This window comes from Phalacrocorax aristotelis, chromosome 23 (assembly GCF_949628215.1).
Source record: "Phalacrocorax aristotelis chromosome 23, bGulAri2.1, whole genome shotgun sequence".
NCBI classification, from domain to species: Eukaryota; Metazoa; Chordata; class Aves; order Suliformes; family Phalacrocoracidae; genus Phalacrocorax; species Phalacrocorax aristotelis.
In genome coordinates this window covers 1,547,055-1,562,820 of record NC_134298.1, presented here as the reverse complement: position 1 = coordinate 1,562,820, position 15,766 = coordinate 1,547,055, and the positions used below count along the sequence as shown (strand labels likewise).

Below are 15,766 nucleotides of genomic sequence, written 5' to 3'. Positions count from 1 at the left end.
AGGTCAGTCCAACCTCTTTAAATGTTTTCCACACCTGATCCTCTTCTACTGCAGGTAAGTCTTCCCTGCTCCAGACTTTCCAAGGAATCACAGAATCACAGAATCGCAGAATGCTAGGGGTTGGAAGGGACCTCTGGAGAGATTCCTGTCTTCTTGTCTTCAGCCCCCCTGCTCGAGCAAGTATACCCTAGAGCAGGGTGCACAGGACCACGTGATGGCAGGTTTTGAATGTCTCCAGGGAAGGAGGCTCTGCAACCGCTCTGGGCAGCCTGTTCCACTGCTCTGTCACCCTCACAGTAAAGAAGTTTTTCCTCATATTCAGGTGGAACATCCTGTGTTCCAACTCGTGCCCATTGCCCCTTGTCCCGTCATTGGGCACCACTGAAAAGAGTCTGGGCCCATCCTCTTGACGCCCACCCTTCAGATATATATAAGTATTGATAAGATCCCCCCTCAGTCTTCTCTTCTGCAGGCTGAACAAACCCTGGTCTCTCAGCCTTTCCTCATAAGAGAAATGTTCCAGTCCCCTAATCACCTTGGTAGCTCTCCACTGGACTTGTTCAAGCTGTTCCCTGTCCTTAAACTGGAGGGCCCAGAATTGGACACAGTACTCCAAATTCGGTCTCACTAGGGCGCAGTAGAGGGGGAGGACAACCTCCCTTGACCTGCTGGCCACACTCCTTTTAATGCAGCCCAGGATACCGTTGGCCTTCTTGGCCCCAAGGGCACAGCGCTGGCTCAGTGTCACCTTGCTGTCCACCAGCACTCCCAGGGCCTTCTCAGCAGAGCTGCTTTCCTGCGGGTCAACCCTCCCCCAACCTGTACCAGTGGATGGGGTTGTTCCTCCCTAGGGGCGGGACCCTACACTTCCTTTTGTTGAATTTCATGAGGTTCCACTCAGCCCAGCTCTCCAGCTGTCCAGGTCTCGTTGGATGGCAGCACAGCCTTCTGGTGTATCAGCCACTCCTCCCATCTTGGTATCTTCAGCAAACTTGCTGCGGTTATGCTCTGTCCCTTCATCCAGGTCACTGATGAATATGTTGAACAGGACTGCACCCAGCACAGACCCCTGGGGAACACCACTAGTGACAGGCCTCCAACCAGACTCTGCCCCATTGATCACGACCCTCTGAGTTCTGTTGTTGAGACAGTTCTCAATCCACCTCACTGTCCACTCATCCAACCCACGCTTCCTTAGCTTGCCTGTGAGGAGGCTATGGGAGACAGTGTCAAATGCCTTACTGAAGTTGTGATAGGCAGCATCCACTGCCCTCCCTTCGTTGACCCAGCCAGTCACGCCATCGTAGAAGGCTACCTGGTTGGTCAGGCGTGATCTCCCCTTGTGAATCCATGTTGACTACTTCTGATAACCTTCTTGTCCTCTGCGTGCCTGGAGATGACCTCCAGGATGAACTGCTCCATCACCTTTCCAGGGATGGAGGTGAGGCTGACTGGCCTATAGATCCCCAGGTCCTCCTTCTCGCCCTTTTTGAAGACTGGAGTGACATTTGCTGTCCTCCAGTCCTCGGGCACCTCTCCTGTCCTCTACGACACTTCAGAGATGATGGAGAGTGGCTCAGCAAGAACATCCGCCAGCTCCCTCAGCACTCGTGAGTGCATCCCATCGGGGCCCATGGATTTGCGAGGATCCAGTTGGCATAGGTGATCTCTGACCCAGTCTTTCTCAACCGATGGTAAGTCTGCCTTTGTCCCAGTTTGTCCTCTCTTCTCTGGGGGCTGGGATGCCCGAGGGCCAGCCTTAGCAAGTAAAGACCGAGGCAAAGGAGGCATTCAGTAGCTCCGCCTTCTCTGCATCCTGTGTCACCATGGTCCCTTCCTTGTTCAGCAGCGGGCTCACTGTATCCCCAGTCTTCCTTTTACTGCTGATGTATTTAAAGAAGCCCTTCTTGTTATCTTTGACATGCACTGCCAGACTGAATTCCAAGTGGGCCTTGGCCTTCCTCGTCGCACCTCTGCACACCCTGAAAACATTCCTATATTCCTCCCAAGTGGCCAGTCCTTTTTTCCACATGCTGTGAACCTCCTTCTTCCTTTTGAGTTTCTCTAGAAGCTCTTTGGTCATCCATGCAGGTCTCCTGGCTCCTCTGCCTGACTTCTTCCTCCTGGGGAAGCACTGATCTTGAGCTTGGAGGAAGTGGTCCTTGAATACTGTCCAGCTCTCTTGGATCCCCCTGCCTTCCAGAGCCCTAGCCCGTGGGATTCCTCCTAGCAGGTCTTTGAAGAGGCCAAAGTTGGCTCTCTTGAAGTCCAAGGCTGTAACCCGACTTATAGCCCTGCTTCTGTCTCGCAGTATCCTAAACTCAACCATCTCATGGTCACTGCAGCCAAGGCTACCCGCAATTCTCACATCCTCAGCCAGCCCTTCCTTGTTCGTTAGTATAAGGTCCAGCAGCACATCTTGCCTCATTGGCTCCTCTACTACCTGCACCAAAAAGTTATCCTCGTTGCTCTGCAGGAACCTCTTGGCTTGCGCGTGCCTCGCCATGTTGCTTTTCTAGCAAATATCAGGGTGGCTGACGTCCCCCACGAGGCCCAGGGCCTGCGATTGTGAGGCTGGAATTCCCGCTGTCTGTAGAATGCTTCATTGACTTCCTCTTCCTGATCAATGGTGGCCTGTAGCAAATGCCCACAACAGTGTCACCCATATTGGCCTGTCCCTTAATTTTTACCTGCAAGCTCGCAACATGTTCTCCTTCCACTCCAAGGCAGAGCTCAATGCATTCCAGTTGCTCTCTCACATAAAGAGCAACTCCTCCACCTCACCTTGCTGGCCTGTCTTTCCTAAAAAGCCTGTAGGCGTCCACAACCGCATTCCAGTAATGCGAGCTATCCCACCATGTCTCTGTAATTTCAATCAGATTGTGGCCCTGCGACCGCACACAGATCTCTAGTTCCTCCTGTTTATTCCCCATGCTGCGTGCATTGGTGTACAGGCATTTCAGAAAGGTGCCTGAGCATGCAGGTTTCCCTGGGGGGGTGCATGAGGATCCACTATAGCCATGCACGCCCTTGAGGTGGTTGGTGAATGTCAGGTGCCTGATGTATCGATAGCAAATCCTGCCAGTAAAGACCAAGGCCAACAGTCCTTGGAGTACCTCCACCTTTCCTGTACCACCTGTGCCCAGAGAAACTGTCCCATTCAGCCTTTGCCCAGGCCTTTCTTTTGCTGCTGACCTACCTGGGAGAAAACTTTCTTGTTACCCTCCACATGCTTTGCCTGACTGAACACCAGGTGGGCTCTGGCTTTCCTAACCACAACGCTGCATACTTAGCCTGGCAAAGGTTCTCCCCAGAGCAAAGGGCATTGAGAGGAAGACAGGTGAAACTGTTGGTACAGCCTGGCTGCCTGGAGATGCCATTGCTAGTGACCATTGGAGAGAGCTGAGAGAGGAAAGAGGGAGAAGCATGTGGCACCTCCCTAAAAGGAGGAGCCTTTGAGTGCTCTGCTGACATCCGTCGTGCAAAGCAGAGCTGGCCCTTTTCCAGCAACGGGAGTTGCAACTGATCACAATTCACTGCCTCAAACCAACACCCCCTGAACTTTGGAGGTATCTACTGCCTGTACAGGCATGACTTTACTCGGGATATCCATGGGCCTCTTATCCCAGCACATGAAAGGAGCCAGCATGGTAGAGCAGGCATGTCAGAAATGAGGAAATGAAATGACAGTGTTGAGAGAAACCAAAACACAGCCTGTGCCATCAGGTAGGATATTTTTCTTTGGAGGTGAGTCTGTTGGAAAATTACTGCCCGCGTGCAGTGACTGAGGGCCTGGGGCAGTGCAGGAGCAGTATAAAAGCAGGCCCTTCCCGTCACTCTCTCATCCACTCCTCTCGCCTCCATCTCCCTGGGAACGAGGTGAGTTTGAAGCCCTTTCTCCTAATCCTTCTCTTCCTTTGGGATATCTCAGAGCATACCTGCTGCTTTGTCCTACACTGGCTCATTGGGCTACTTATCATGGGAGAGGGAAGGTGCCAGAGTTGTGACATAGTGAGAGGACGGGGCCTTGCTGAAGCGAGCTATGGGTAGAAGGGACCTCTCTGGGCTTAGTTCCTCTTAGCAGGGCTCTCCTGAACTGCTGGAAAAAAGAACCCAGTAGACCCCGTACAACAGCTCTAGCTCCTGTCTCCAGCTGATGGTGGGGTGAGAGACTGCTCACCAAACACCCCTCATGCTCTGCTTCCCCCTGCCCACTCTCACAGGTGCACCTCCCGCCCCGAGACATGTCCTGCTACAACCCGTGCCTGCCCTGCCAGCCCTGCGGCCCGACCCCGCTGGCCAACAGCTGCAACGAGCCCTGTGTCAGGCAGTGCCAGGACTCCACCGTCGTCATCCAGCCCTCCCCCGTGGTGGTGACCCTGCCCGGCCCCATCCTCAGCTCCTTCCCACAGAGCACCGCCGTGGGATCCTCCACCTCCGCTGCCGTTGGCAGCATCCTCAGCTCTCAGGGAGTGCCCATCTCCTCCGGGGGCTTTGGCCTCTCCGGCTTTGGCAGCGGCTACTGCGGCAGGAGCTGCCTCCCCTGCTAAAGCTGCTGGCGATGGCCCTGGGGAAGGCCCCCAGGGACCCACAAGATGGCACTGGAGTGCGGATGGAGGGTCGGCTGGTTGCTTTCAGAAGGGCTGAGCCACACCGGCAGCCCGTCAGGCAGACGGACACCTGGCAGGGTCTCGGCCACAGCCATGGGGCGAAGACTCCTATCTGAGCCTGGTGCTCCCTGCACTGGGACCAGCACTCAGAACGGCCACAGTTCCCTCTTCTGCCTCAGTAAAGTTCTGCTGCATCCCAGTCCATGCCTCTGTGTCATCCTTTCCTCTGTAGAATCTCTCCCATGATGCCCAGGGAGAGAGATGTTGCTCCCTGGTCATTCTGGCAGGGTGGTCTTTGGGATGGTTGTGCAATGGTTGTTATCACAATTGTGTTGCGTCTGACGGGGATGGAATTAACTTTCCCCATAAGAGCCTTCATAGTGCTGTGCTTTGTAGGTGTAGCTAGAAGGGTCCTGGTAACACAGAAATGTTTTGCCTTCTGCTGAGCAGTGCTTTTCTTTGCTTATGCACGTGGGACTTGCGTTTATTCATTACACTGCCTTTATGCCAATCCACAAAGTTTTCTCCTTATTTTCTGCCCCCTGTCTCGCTGAGGACACGGAAGGATAGAGTGTCTTGGTGGGCAGCTGGCAGCCAGACGAGGCCAACTCCCCGCAGCCTTTCTGGCGTTCAGCACGGGTCTCAAGACATTGGCAGTTTTGATCTGAGCGTGCTCTAGCTGTAGTAGTTCCTAATTAGCAGGCGTTTGCGCAGGTGAGGGAGGGTGTTCGCTTGGTGCACCGCTTATCTCTTTCCTTGCCTGAGCTTGGGCACATGTTCCTAGAACCAAAGGCTATGCGCTTTGCCCTGGCATGGATGCCCTTCCTGTGCTGGGCAGAGCTGCCTTGTGGAGAGGGTGCGGGAACACACCTCCCTCTTCCCATGCGGGACTGATGTGGGTTGTATGGTTACACAGGCTCCCGAGGTCCTCCCTCTCCTTTACGCGAGGTGTTTAAAACTACTAACCAACACTGTTGCCTTAACGTGGGGTTTGTGGAATGTGGTGTCATGCTGGCGTACGAGGAGACAATTTCTGGGTGCGGTGACAGTGAAACATGCCCTGAGGTGGCCGGTCCGTGGGCGGCAGCTGCCTGAAAACCAGCTGCTTTTAGCACTGTGTTGGAGCTTGACCTGTGCCTATCGAGCCACGATTCAGTACTATCAGAGGACAGTGTTTAAGAGAGGGACCCAAACCTCTCTGAGAATGTCACGGTTCAGCCGGGCATCCAAACTACATCTAAGAACATGGTAGTTGAGGCAGAGACCCAAAGCACATCTGAGACAGCCATGGTTGAGATCGGGACCCAAACACCACCTCGAGTAATTGCTCCAGTAGTGGAAAAGAAATAGTGGGCAGGGAGGTGAACCGGACCATATCGTCCATTAGTAAGGGAATGAGGGGGACGAAGAGTCTGATGGGTAAGCTGGTCCTTCAGCAAAGAAGTGGGAGGGAGAAGTGAGAGAAATCACTCAAGAGACGGGAAGTACCCGGTCCCTGACCTCAAGGGAACTTTGGGAGATGTGGAAAGATTACAGGCAGCAGCCGGGAAAGCAGATCACTGCCTGGCAACTCCGATGCTGGAAGAGCAGGGCCAACAGTCAGGAACTGGAAGGTAAGGAAGCCCAACAGGCTGAGCGCCTCGCTAGGGAGTGGGGGGTTGACAGCGGCATTGGAAAAGAGGCGGTGAATTGCAGTGCCCGAGGGCATCTCCTGTCAAGTACGAGGACAGGATTTCCGCTGAGGGAAGATCTTGTGATTTGGTGAGGAAGGTGGACTATCACTTTGGATGGCATCCAATACCCAAGAGAATTAGCGGTGCTGGTCATCGTCTACGGTGACCTGGGTGACAAGGAGGTCTCCAAAGGTCTGGAGAATGCCCCGTGTATACGGGCCATGTGAAAAAGGTGGTCCGCAATGCACCAGTGGCATATTCTAACAGCTTGGCAACACTGCACTGCCCAGATTTGGATACACCAACTGTGGAGAGAGCAGCTTGCTGCCTCTGAAATGTTGAAGAAAATCTCTCTCCCTCCTTGTCCCCGCAGGCCAGCACCTCAGCTGTGAGGGGTGCCCCACAGAGCCAGTCTGCTCCTGCTGTGGTCAGGGGGGAAAGGAAGACCCCGGACCGTGTCACGTGGCCCTCTCCGGATCTTCCTGCATGACCAGGGGAAGTGGGATGCTGAGCCCACCTTTGAGCCGGAAACCTGCGTGCGCACACAGCGGGGAAGGCCGCTGCTAATAAGGGGCCGTGCAAGAAGGCTGTCAGTTGAGCTGCAGCTCAGTTACCCCATTATCTGGGGGCAAGAAAGCAGAAGAAGGGTTAGGGAAGGGCAAAAAGAAAAATGCTGATTCTTCTTAGAGGTGGATTGGCCATGAAACAAAGCAAGGGCAACGGACCTGCCCAGGAGAGGTGTTTGTTGGGAGTACGATGGCAGGGTGGCTGTCACCACATCTTTATGGATGTGATTAATAAGGTAACACCTGTATCCCCGTCACCTGGCAGCCAGACAAGGTCAACCCGCCACAAGAACGGTTGCTAACTGCCGCAGCGTGGTCCTTCCGTCTACGGACACCGCAGCACCAAGGGTGAGGAGAGCGTTGCGCTGGAGGTGCGTAGGGCAGATGGGGAGCCTTTGCTCTTTGCAAAAGGCGGGCAGGGTGGGACCCAGGGCGGTGGGCCCCTTCGGGCCACCATCACTTTCATGGAGAGGAAGTCATCCATGAGTCCTCCAGAGCCCCAGGCAATCAGGCCCTGCTTTGTTGGACCTCTGTGCAGCCGTGCCTTCCGGGCCTCAGCGCACTTGCTGAGGAAGGGACGCGTGGCCACTGCTGATGTCGCTTGAGGAGCCTGGGCTGCGCGAAGCCCTGGGAGGGCAGCAGCCCCACAAGCTGCTGGGAAGTGGCCAGGTGGGGAGGAGAGGAGTCAGGTGGGAAGGGGTAGCAATCGCTCGTGCCCTGGCTGCTGCTGTGCTGGGGGAGGAGGCTCAAGCAGGAAATGACCCCCAAACGGCTGACCAGAATTGACAAAAGAGCTGTGGCATGCTGTATGACATCATGGCCAACAATAGCACTGTGGGTAGAGCCGTGATCAGCATCTGTCTTGGTAGTAACCAGCCACGTCACCTCACATCTCCTTCGCCCTCTGACAAGCAACAGCCCAAGAGCAGGGCCAGGAAGAGGTGCTTTTTTGGTAACCCCATTAAAACAGGTGAAACTCAACTCTCAGGACTCTTCCCAGACATGAAGGGCGGCTGACATCAACATCCTGGACTGCGTGAGTAGGCGTGTAGCCAGGAGATCGTTAGGAGTGATGACCCCACTCGGCTCAGCACCAGCCCGACAGTCTCTAGAACATTAGTTCAAGTTTTGGGCTGCAATATAAGAAGGACGTGACCAAACGGAATGGGTTCAGCGGAGGGTGGCCAGGAGAGTGAGAGGCTTGGAGCCCTTGCTTGGGGATGAGAGGCAGAGGGTGTGGGGTTTGCTGAGCGTGGAGAAGAGAATGCTTTGGTGAGAGACCTAAGATCGTCTCTGAAGCAGCTACGGTCATTAAAGTGTGTCAGGTAACTCTTCCCGCCCCAGATAGGCAGAGAAGTTCAGAAAGCAGGGGGTCACCCTACGTGTGCCAAACAATACTCAAAGCAAGCCTGTGTTAACAATCACTGCATTACCATCCCCAACAAGCCTCTCCCAGAACCAGCCCCGAGCAACATATCTGCCCTTGGGCATCTTGGGAGAGCATCTGCAGGGGGAAGAATGACACAGAGACAAAGGCGGGGATGCAGCAGAACTTTAATGAGGCAGGAGAGGGAATTGAGGTCATTCTGAGTGCTGGTCATGGTGCAGGGAGCACCAGGGGCAGATGACAGCCTGCGCCCCACAGCTGCAGCAGAGATCCTGCCAGGAGTCCATCTGCCTGCCCCACGGAGGGAGCAGAGCCAGCAGGAATTCCCTAGGCTGGCTTTGTGGGGCTCAGAGCCACGGGGAGTACAGGAGAACAATGACCCAGAAACAGAACGGGAGAGTGAAAGAGGGAAAATGAGGTAGAATATTTTATTTTGGAGGTGAATCTGTTGGAAAATTACTGCCCGCGTGCAGTGACTGAGGGCCTGGGGCAGTGCAGGAGCAGTATAAAAGCAGGCCCTTCCCATCATTCTCTCATCCACTCCTCTTGCCTCAATCTCCTTGTGAATAAGGAGGGCTGAAACCCTTTCTTGTCTTTCTCAGCTGCCTCCTCCTTTTCCTACTGTGGGATTTCTCAGCCCATAATTGTCTCTTTTTCCCCTGCTGTGTCTTCAGTCCCCATGCCACGGTAGAGGGATGGTGTGGCTTTGAGAGAGGCTGAGGTTGTGCTGAGGTGTCTGGTGAGCTAGATGCTGTGTGGGGACCTCTTTGGATTTAGTTTTTCTTGTTGGAGCTCTTTTGGGCTGATGGAATTATTATCTGTCATCCTGGGGTGACAGGCTGCACCTCACCCACCCACCCCTCATGCTCTGCTTCCCCCTGCCCACTCTCACAGGTGCACCTCCAGCCCCAAGACATGTCCTGCTACAGCCTTTTTGTGCCCTGCCTGCCCTGCCAGTTCTGCAACCTGTCTCACTGTTGTATTCTCCATGGGATGCAGGGGAACTGGTTCTCTTGCGCCTGGAGCAATTTCTTCCCCTCCTTTTTCTGTGACCTGCATTTATTGCAGAGCTGTTTCACTAACATTTTGTTACTACTCTCTCACAGTTGTTGTACAGTCTTTTTACCATTCCTTGAATATGTATCACAGAGTTGCTACCAATTTCACTGATTAGCTCAACTTTGGCCAGCAGAAGGTCCTTCTTGGAGCCGGCTGAAACTACGTATGTCTAACACAGGGGCAGCTTCAGTGTTTTCTCACAGAATCCACCTCTGCAGCACCACCCTGCTACCAAAACCTTCCTACACCAACCCAGTGCAGTTGTGCACCCCTTTTCTCTTCCCACAATAAGCCGAACACTGTGAAGCAAGGAGTCAGGAGGAGGAGGGGTGAATGAATGTGTTAGGCAATAGCTTCCCAGAGAGCCCAGGAGAACCTGTCGTAAGCACAGCATTGAGGTTTAGAGTTGCAGGGTGAGAAGACCAGGTGGAAAACAGAAGCATGAGAACAATAAGGGAAAATACTGCTACAGCATCGTTGGGAAAACGTTGTCCCAAGACTGGGCTCCACATGTCTCGTGGTCTTCCAGCTGGTGCAGCAGTGCTTTTTACAATCATTTGTTTCCTTCCACAGAGCATTCAAGAGGGTTCCTACATGCTGCCTGTCTCCTCGGCTGGGAAGCCGAGCCCCTCATCTTCATTGCTGGCCCTATCCCCTGTGGGCAGAGGCAGAAAAAGGTGGTCCTGGGACCATAGGACCATAGCATAATCAAATTGGGAAGGATTTCCAGACGTCATCAGCCCAACCCTTGCTCGTAGCTCAGTCAGCCATGAGAGTCCAATGAGGGTGACTGGACAAGGCCCCCAGGCAACCTCTTTCACTGCTTGACTCTCGTCACCATCCTAGCCACCCTCTGCTGAACTTCCTCAACTTGGTCAAGGTATTTTGTGCATTACAGACCAAAACTCAACACAGTGTTCTAGATGCAATCAGTATAATCATCAATCCCCTTGATCTCCTGACTACACGCCTGCTCTGAGAGCCCAGGATGTTGATGGCAGTCCTTGATGTTCAGGAACAGTGCTGGGAGTTGCACATCTTTTGATGGGGTTACAGGCTGGCCCTTAACGTCTCTATCCTCAGAGAGGTGATGGAGCAAATCATGCTGGAAAGCCTTTCCCAAGGCGAAAGGGCAAGAGACTTGAAAATTCTAGACGGTTAACTTAAAGCTCTAATGTATTAGAGTTGCTTTGCTTCACAATAGTCGCTTTGTATTTGTTTTTGTGCTTTTGTGGAATTGCCTCGCACGCTGCTCCAGTGCGTACACGAGGGCAAGGCAGGCAAGCAGCCCTGCCTACACATGGGCAACTGTGGACTCGGCCGAGGACACACGGGGAAGCCCCTTGGCAGGGCTGGGCTGGAGCACCCTGGGGCAGGACAAGGCTCCAGGCACACTGATGGCGTTGGCGTTGGCGTTGGCAGGGGGCGCCCAGAGGGAGCCCAGAGAGCGAAGGAGGAGGCCCAACAGGTGCACAAAGGCCTCCCCAGAGCAGCATTAGGAGGAAGAGAGTCAAAAGCAGCAGTGCTGACCACCTGCCTGCTGAGCTAACGTCCAGCAGCCATCAGAGAGAGCTTGGAGGGTGGGAGAAAGGGGACGTGGCACATCGCCCGGCTCGGGAGCCCTTTGGCCTTCTGGGCGAGGATTGCAGGGCTGGGAGTAGCAGGACCCTTCCTGCCAATGGGGCTGCAAAGAAGCCCACACGAGTGCCCCAGGCCAATGACGCCAGCCTGCACGCGACCCCTCCGGCACTTGGGACTCCTCTTCTGCGGGCACTGGTGTGCGCCTGCCCCAGGAATCCCTGGGGCTCCCAGTCCCGCGCTTGAAAAGGAGCCATCACCTTCAAGGGGGAGTGGGTGCGGCCAAACAAGGAAATGAAAGGGCAGCCACGCAGAAAACCAAAACAGCCCGTATCATTAGCTGGGATGTTTTGCATTTCAGATGAGCTTCCTGGAGAATTACTACTTCCGCAGAAGCTTCCTCTGGACCTGGGCCAGTGCAGGACCAGTATAAAAGCCATCGCAGCCGTTCACTCTCTCATCCGCTTCACTCCCCTTCTTCTCCTTCGGAAGCAAGTGAGTTGGAAGCTCTGTCCGACACCGGGGCTTGGGGCTGCCACCCCTGGGAGGGGAAGCGGGGAGAAGGTCTGGCGTGGAGAGGGGCTGAGTTTGGGCTGAGGGGCCACCTGGGCTCTTGTTGAGGGAAGAGCTTTTGTGGGCCTGGCTCTCTTTGCATGGTGCCCGGGAGGACAGGCAAAGAGGCGCGTGGACATCCCTGCAAAGCCTCCGGCTCCCCGCCCAGCACGTGCCCTGTCTCCCTCGAGGTGGGCGGGCAGGCTGCTGCTCACGCGCCCCCATGCTCCTTCTTGCTCTCTCTCCCAGGTGCACCTCCCGCCCCGAGACATGTCCTGCTACAACCCCTGTGTACCCTGCCAGCCCTGCGGCCCGACCCCGCTGGCCAACAGCTGCAACGAGCCCTGCGTCAGGCAGTGCCAGAACTCCACCGTCGTCATCGAGCCCTCCCCCGTGGTGGTGACCCTGCCCGGCCCCATCCTCAGCTCCTTCCCACAGAGCACCGTTGTGGGATCCTCCACCTCCGCTGCCGTTGGCAGCATCCTCAGCTCTCAGGGAGTGCCCATCTCCTCCGGGGGCTTTGACCTCTCTGGCATTTGCAGCCGCTACTGTGGCAGAACATGCCTCCCCTGCTAAAGCTGCTGCAGGCGGCCCCGCAGAAGGACCCCCAGGCACCCAGAAGACGGTAATGGACGGAGCACAGAGATCCTGGCCTTCGCTTTCAGGGCGGGCTGAGCATCCGCGGCTCCGCCTGCAAAGGAAGGCAGGAAGAGGCGCGCCAGGGCTCTCTGAAAACATGGCCCTTGTCCAACCTGCCTGTTTCTCACTCTCGTTTCCCTCTCTCTTCTCTCTGTTGTCTTCTGCTAAGCCCCTGGGCTGTGAGCACCTGCTAAGCCCCACGCGAGGATGGACCCGCTGCCCCTCTCCCCCTCAGGAGCAGGCAGGCAGATGCCCGGTGCAAACGCCGCCCTGGGCAAGGGGCAAAGACTCCTAGCTACCCCTGTTGCTCTCTGCACTGTGGCCCCCACTCAGAGGACCCCCTTTCCCTCTTTGACCTCATTAAAGTTCTGCTGCATCCCAGCGTGGGACTCTGCGTGGTCCTTCTCCCCGCCGTCCAGAGACAGAGGTGTCGCTCTGGGGAGATCTTGCGGGCACGAAGGAGAGCCATCGGCATTCCCGGAGGAAGGGGAGGGTGAGCCATAGGCAGTGGGCTCCTTTCAGGACACTGTCCCTTGCAGCTGGGCAAGAAGTCCCTGGCTCCTGTAGGGCCAGCAGCCGTCAGGGCTGCCTTGCTGCATCCCTGCCCACGGATGGCCTCCTCAGCCTTCGAGCACGCCCTGCAGATGACGGGGAGCCCAACCACTGCCCGAGTGAGGTGTCCATCTCCCCAGCCGCACTGCCTGCTGCTGCTGGTGGCCCTGGGAGCTGGTTCTGCATCCAGCAGCACCTGTGAGGCCTCCCTGGCTGGCGGCTCTTGCTTCAGGAGGGCCCCTCTCCCTGCGGCAGTTGCGGTAGCGGTGGCGGCGGCTGTGTGACAGGTTGCTCCTCACGTGCTCCTCCCTGCCATCTCTCCCCAGTGCACCTCCGACCACAAGACACCTCCACCTACAGCCTCTCTCCCCCTCAGCTGAGGAAGCGAGGTGGGCTATTCCTCGCCCACCTCCCTTTGTGGCTTCCAACTACAAGCCGGTGCTTCTGCAGCATTTCAGCTCTCCTTGCATTGACTTAGCCTTCCTTGTAGGTCTGGCAGGGATCTCGTCCATCCCCAGTCAGCCCCAGCCAGCATCTTCTCCAGCACAGCTAGAAGAGGCGGCATTTCAAAGTGCAGATGTGGTCCTGCTTCCAGACAGCTCACGCTCTGTCTCTCTAGGCAGGCATGCAGAAACAGTACGTAGGAGGGTCTGCGTCACCTGCAAAAGGGGCGTGTAGACTCTTGCGCCCCCTTTCACGCCCCTTGCTCACATCACGTCTCCCATCCTTTGCCACGTGCCATCTGCAGCCTCCCCTCTCCCAGAAGGACAGCTCCCGTCCTCGCCAGAGGGTCAGGACTCCCCTCTTCCCCCTCCAGCGTTGACAGTCCCGCTGACCCACTGCCCTGCTCCTCCCTAGCCTGACAGCCGCGTCTCAACAGCCTCTGCCAGTCCCACCAAGGCTGCCGGGTAAACCTGCACCGCGTCAGGCTCCACGCTCCTCTGGCTGCCCAGGGAGCTCCCAGGAAGGGGGCCAGCTCCTGTGTTCTCCTCCCTCTGCCAGCTCAAAGCCGCCTCCAAACCTCTGCCCAAAGGGCGGAGCAGAACGCTCCAGGGGGCTGCCTGGGCTCTCACACCTCTGCCCCAGGGAGCTTTCCTACTCGCATCGCCTCGAGGCTGAAGCACTTGCTTGGCCAAAGAAGGGAATCAAGGTGCCACCTGTGCTGGGCCCCAGGCTCCCCGGTGCCAGGACCAGGTTTCCGGTGCTGGGAGCTTCCTCCTGGTGCAGCCAGGCCACAGCTCGACCTTTCCAAATCCTCTCGGCCACAAGGGCCCTGAACATCCTCGCAGGCGCTCATACCCGCTTGCAAAACTGCTGCCTCTTGTAAAACTCCGGGCCAGGCTGCCCAAGGGGAGCTGCGCAGCTTTAAGACAGGCAGGCAGGAGCCTGCTGACAGTTCCCAGAACCGGAACTGCAGTGCTCAGGCAGAAGGAGACAAAGGAGGCGGCCACGGACACAACCCTCACAGCCCTCTCCAGCAGGGCAAAAGGCTCCCTGGTCGGCTTCTCTGGCTGCCCAGGGCACAGCCAGAGGCAGGGCAGCGGCTCTGCCAGAGCACCATGCCGAGCAGTGCTGCTTTTCTCCTGCTTGATGACACCAATGCCAATCTCTACCTCGCCCACTCCATCCAGCACTTCTCGGGACATTCATCTCTGCGTGCGTCTTCCCAGGGCTTTCTGCACACACGGCGAGTCTGTCTTTCTTACCTGAGAGAAGGCCACTGGGCTGAAGCTGCCACCCGTGACGCCGGTTGTATTTTGTATGGAGGAGGGGAAGGCAGCACACTGGGAATGGTGGAAAGATTGTCAACGGGATCCCAAGGGAACAGCTGTCCGTACTGCATAATCGATCAGCCGTGGACTGTAGCGGCGATCCACCAACAGGACAGCTCCTCCTCTTCTTGACTTCTCCATGTCTTTTTCCATCGTAACTACCTAGGTGCCGTCCCCACAAAGTGGAGGGGCTGCCAGGCAGAACTTAGAGCAAACGCCAGCGATTTCACCCAGAGAGCCCTGTCTCCTTAGAGCAGCTGGCAAACCTCTTCACAGAGCTCTCCCCCTCTGAGCAGTCGTTTGCACTGGGATGGACTTTGCTCACCAGTTGGTCCCACTGACTGTAGCATGAGGTGCGCACAGAGCCCTACCACTGACAACCAAGTCCCAAGCGAGCATGAGCTGGGTTGCACCGCCTCGCACCCCCAGAGCGCACCTCCAGTCGTTCCACACAGAAGCCATGTACACTGTGATCAGGGCAGTCGCACGTACTGCCTGCAAATGGCTTGTTTTGCCGGAGTAATTCTGCGTGTGGCTCTTCCACAGGGGCATTGTGTCAAGAAAAGCCAAGGGATCCCTGCGGATGGAGACAACGCGTGTAAGACTCCAGTCAAGACAGATCTACACCCTGCATTGCCTCGCCTCGCATTGCCCTGCGTTTCGTCACCTCGCCTCGCCTTCCCTCGCTTTGCCTTGCTTCACATTCCCTCGCTTTGCCTTGCCTTGCCTTCCCTCGCTTTGTCTCCTCCACATGTTTCCCATCCAGCATGTGGATCCTTCTCCACTGTTGTTGCAAGCCCTCCTTCTCCACCCCACCTCCCCTGCTCCAGAGAGAAACTTTCCCCAATCGGATGCTCCCAGCCCTTCCACCATCCTTGCACATGCTGGCCAGTACCACTCTGTTCCCGACTTTCTAAGCACTTCCCTCACCTTGTGTTTCTTTGGTCTCTAGACCAGTGGCTGGAGGAGAGGCAGCACCAGCACTGTTGAAGACAGACACTCCTCTGTCCCGGGACAGGCTGCTAGGGAGGGCGGGTGAGGATCAGGGGCCATGGCCCAAAGAGCGGCACAACCACAGCTAAAGAGCGGCACAGCCACAGCCAAGTGGCAGCTGCCTTGCATCCTCCTTCTCATACCTGGTGCCCTGGTGGAGAGCTGAATCACTGTGGAATAGTCGCTATAGGTGACTTAGAAATTAAACTTATGTTTTTAGAAAAGTTGCAGCATGGAAGACGCTTTCAGGGTAGGGTGCAGTTGCCGGGTCAGGAATCCATTCCATGGAATTTCCCTAGGTTTGTAACCTTAGATGTCGGCAATGCCAGGAGAACTTGGTGTACCGAATCTAAGAGGATTTGTCCGGAGGGTGAAGTGGTGCGGA

The 15,766-nt window shown here is 56.1% G+C and overlaps 1 protein-coding gene and 1 pseudogene across 1 annotated transcript; both read left to right on the top strand.

Annotated features, from left to right (window-relative positions):
- Positions 1-4,244: 4,244 nt before the first annotated feature.
- Positions 4,245-4,559, top strand: LOC142067920 (feather keratin 1-like). Its single transcript, XM_075116929.1, has one exon. It carries the CDS (start codon positions 4,245-4,247, stop codon positions 4,548-4,550), a length of 306 nt encoding a protein of 101 aa, XP_074973030.1. The 3' UTR covers positions 4,551-4,559.
- Positions 4,560-11,234: 6,675 nt separating this feature from the next.
- LOC142067949 (feather keratin Cos1-1/Cos1-3/Cos2-1-like) lies at positions 11,235-12,001 on the top strand (annotated as a pseudogene).
- The last annotated feature ends 3,765 nt before the right edge of the window (positions 12,002-15,766 follow it).

Excerpts from the sequence above, each read along its gene's own strand:
- LOC142067920 (XM_075116929.1), top strand. The coding sequence starts at position 4,245 with ATGTCCTGCTACAACCCGTGCCTGCCCTGCCAGCCCTGCGGCCCGACC.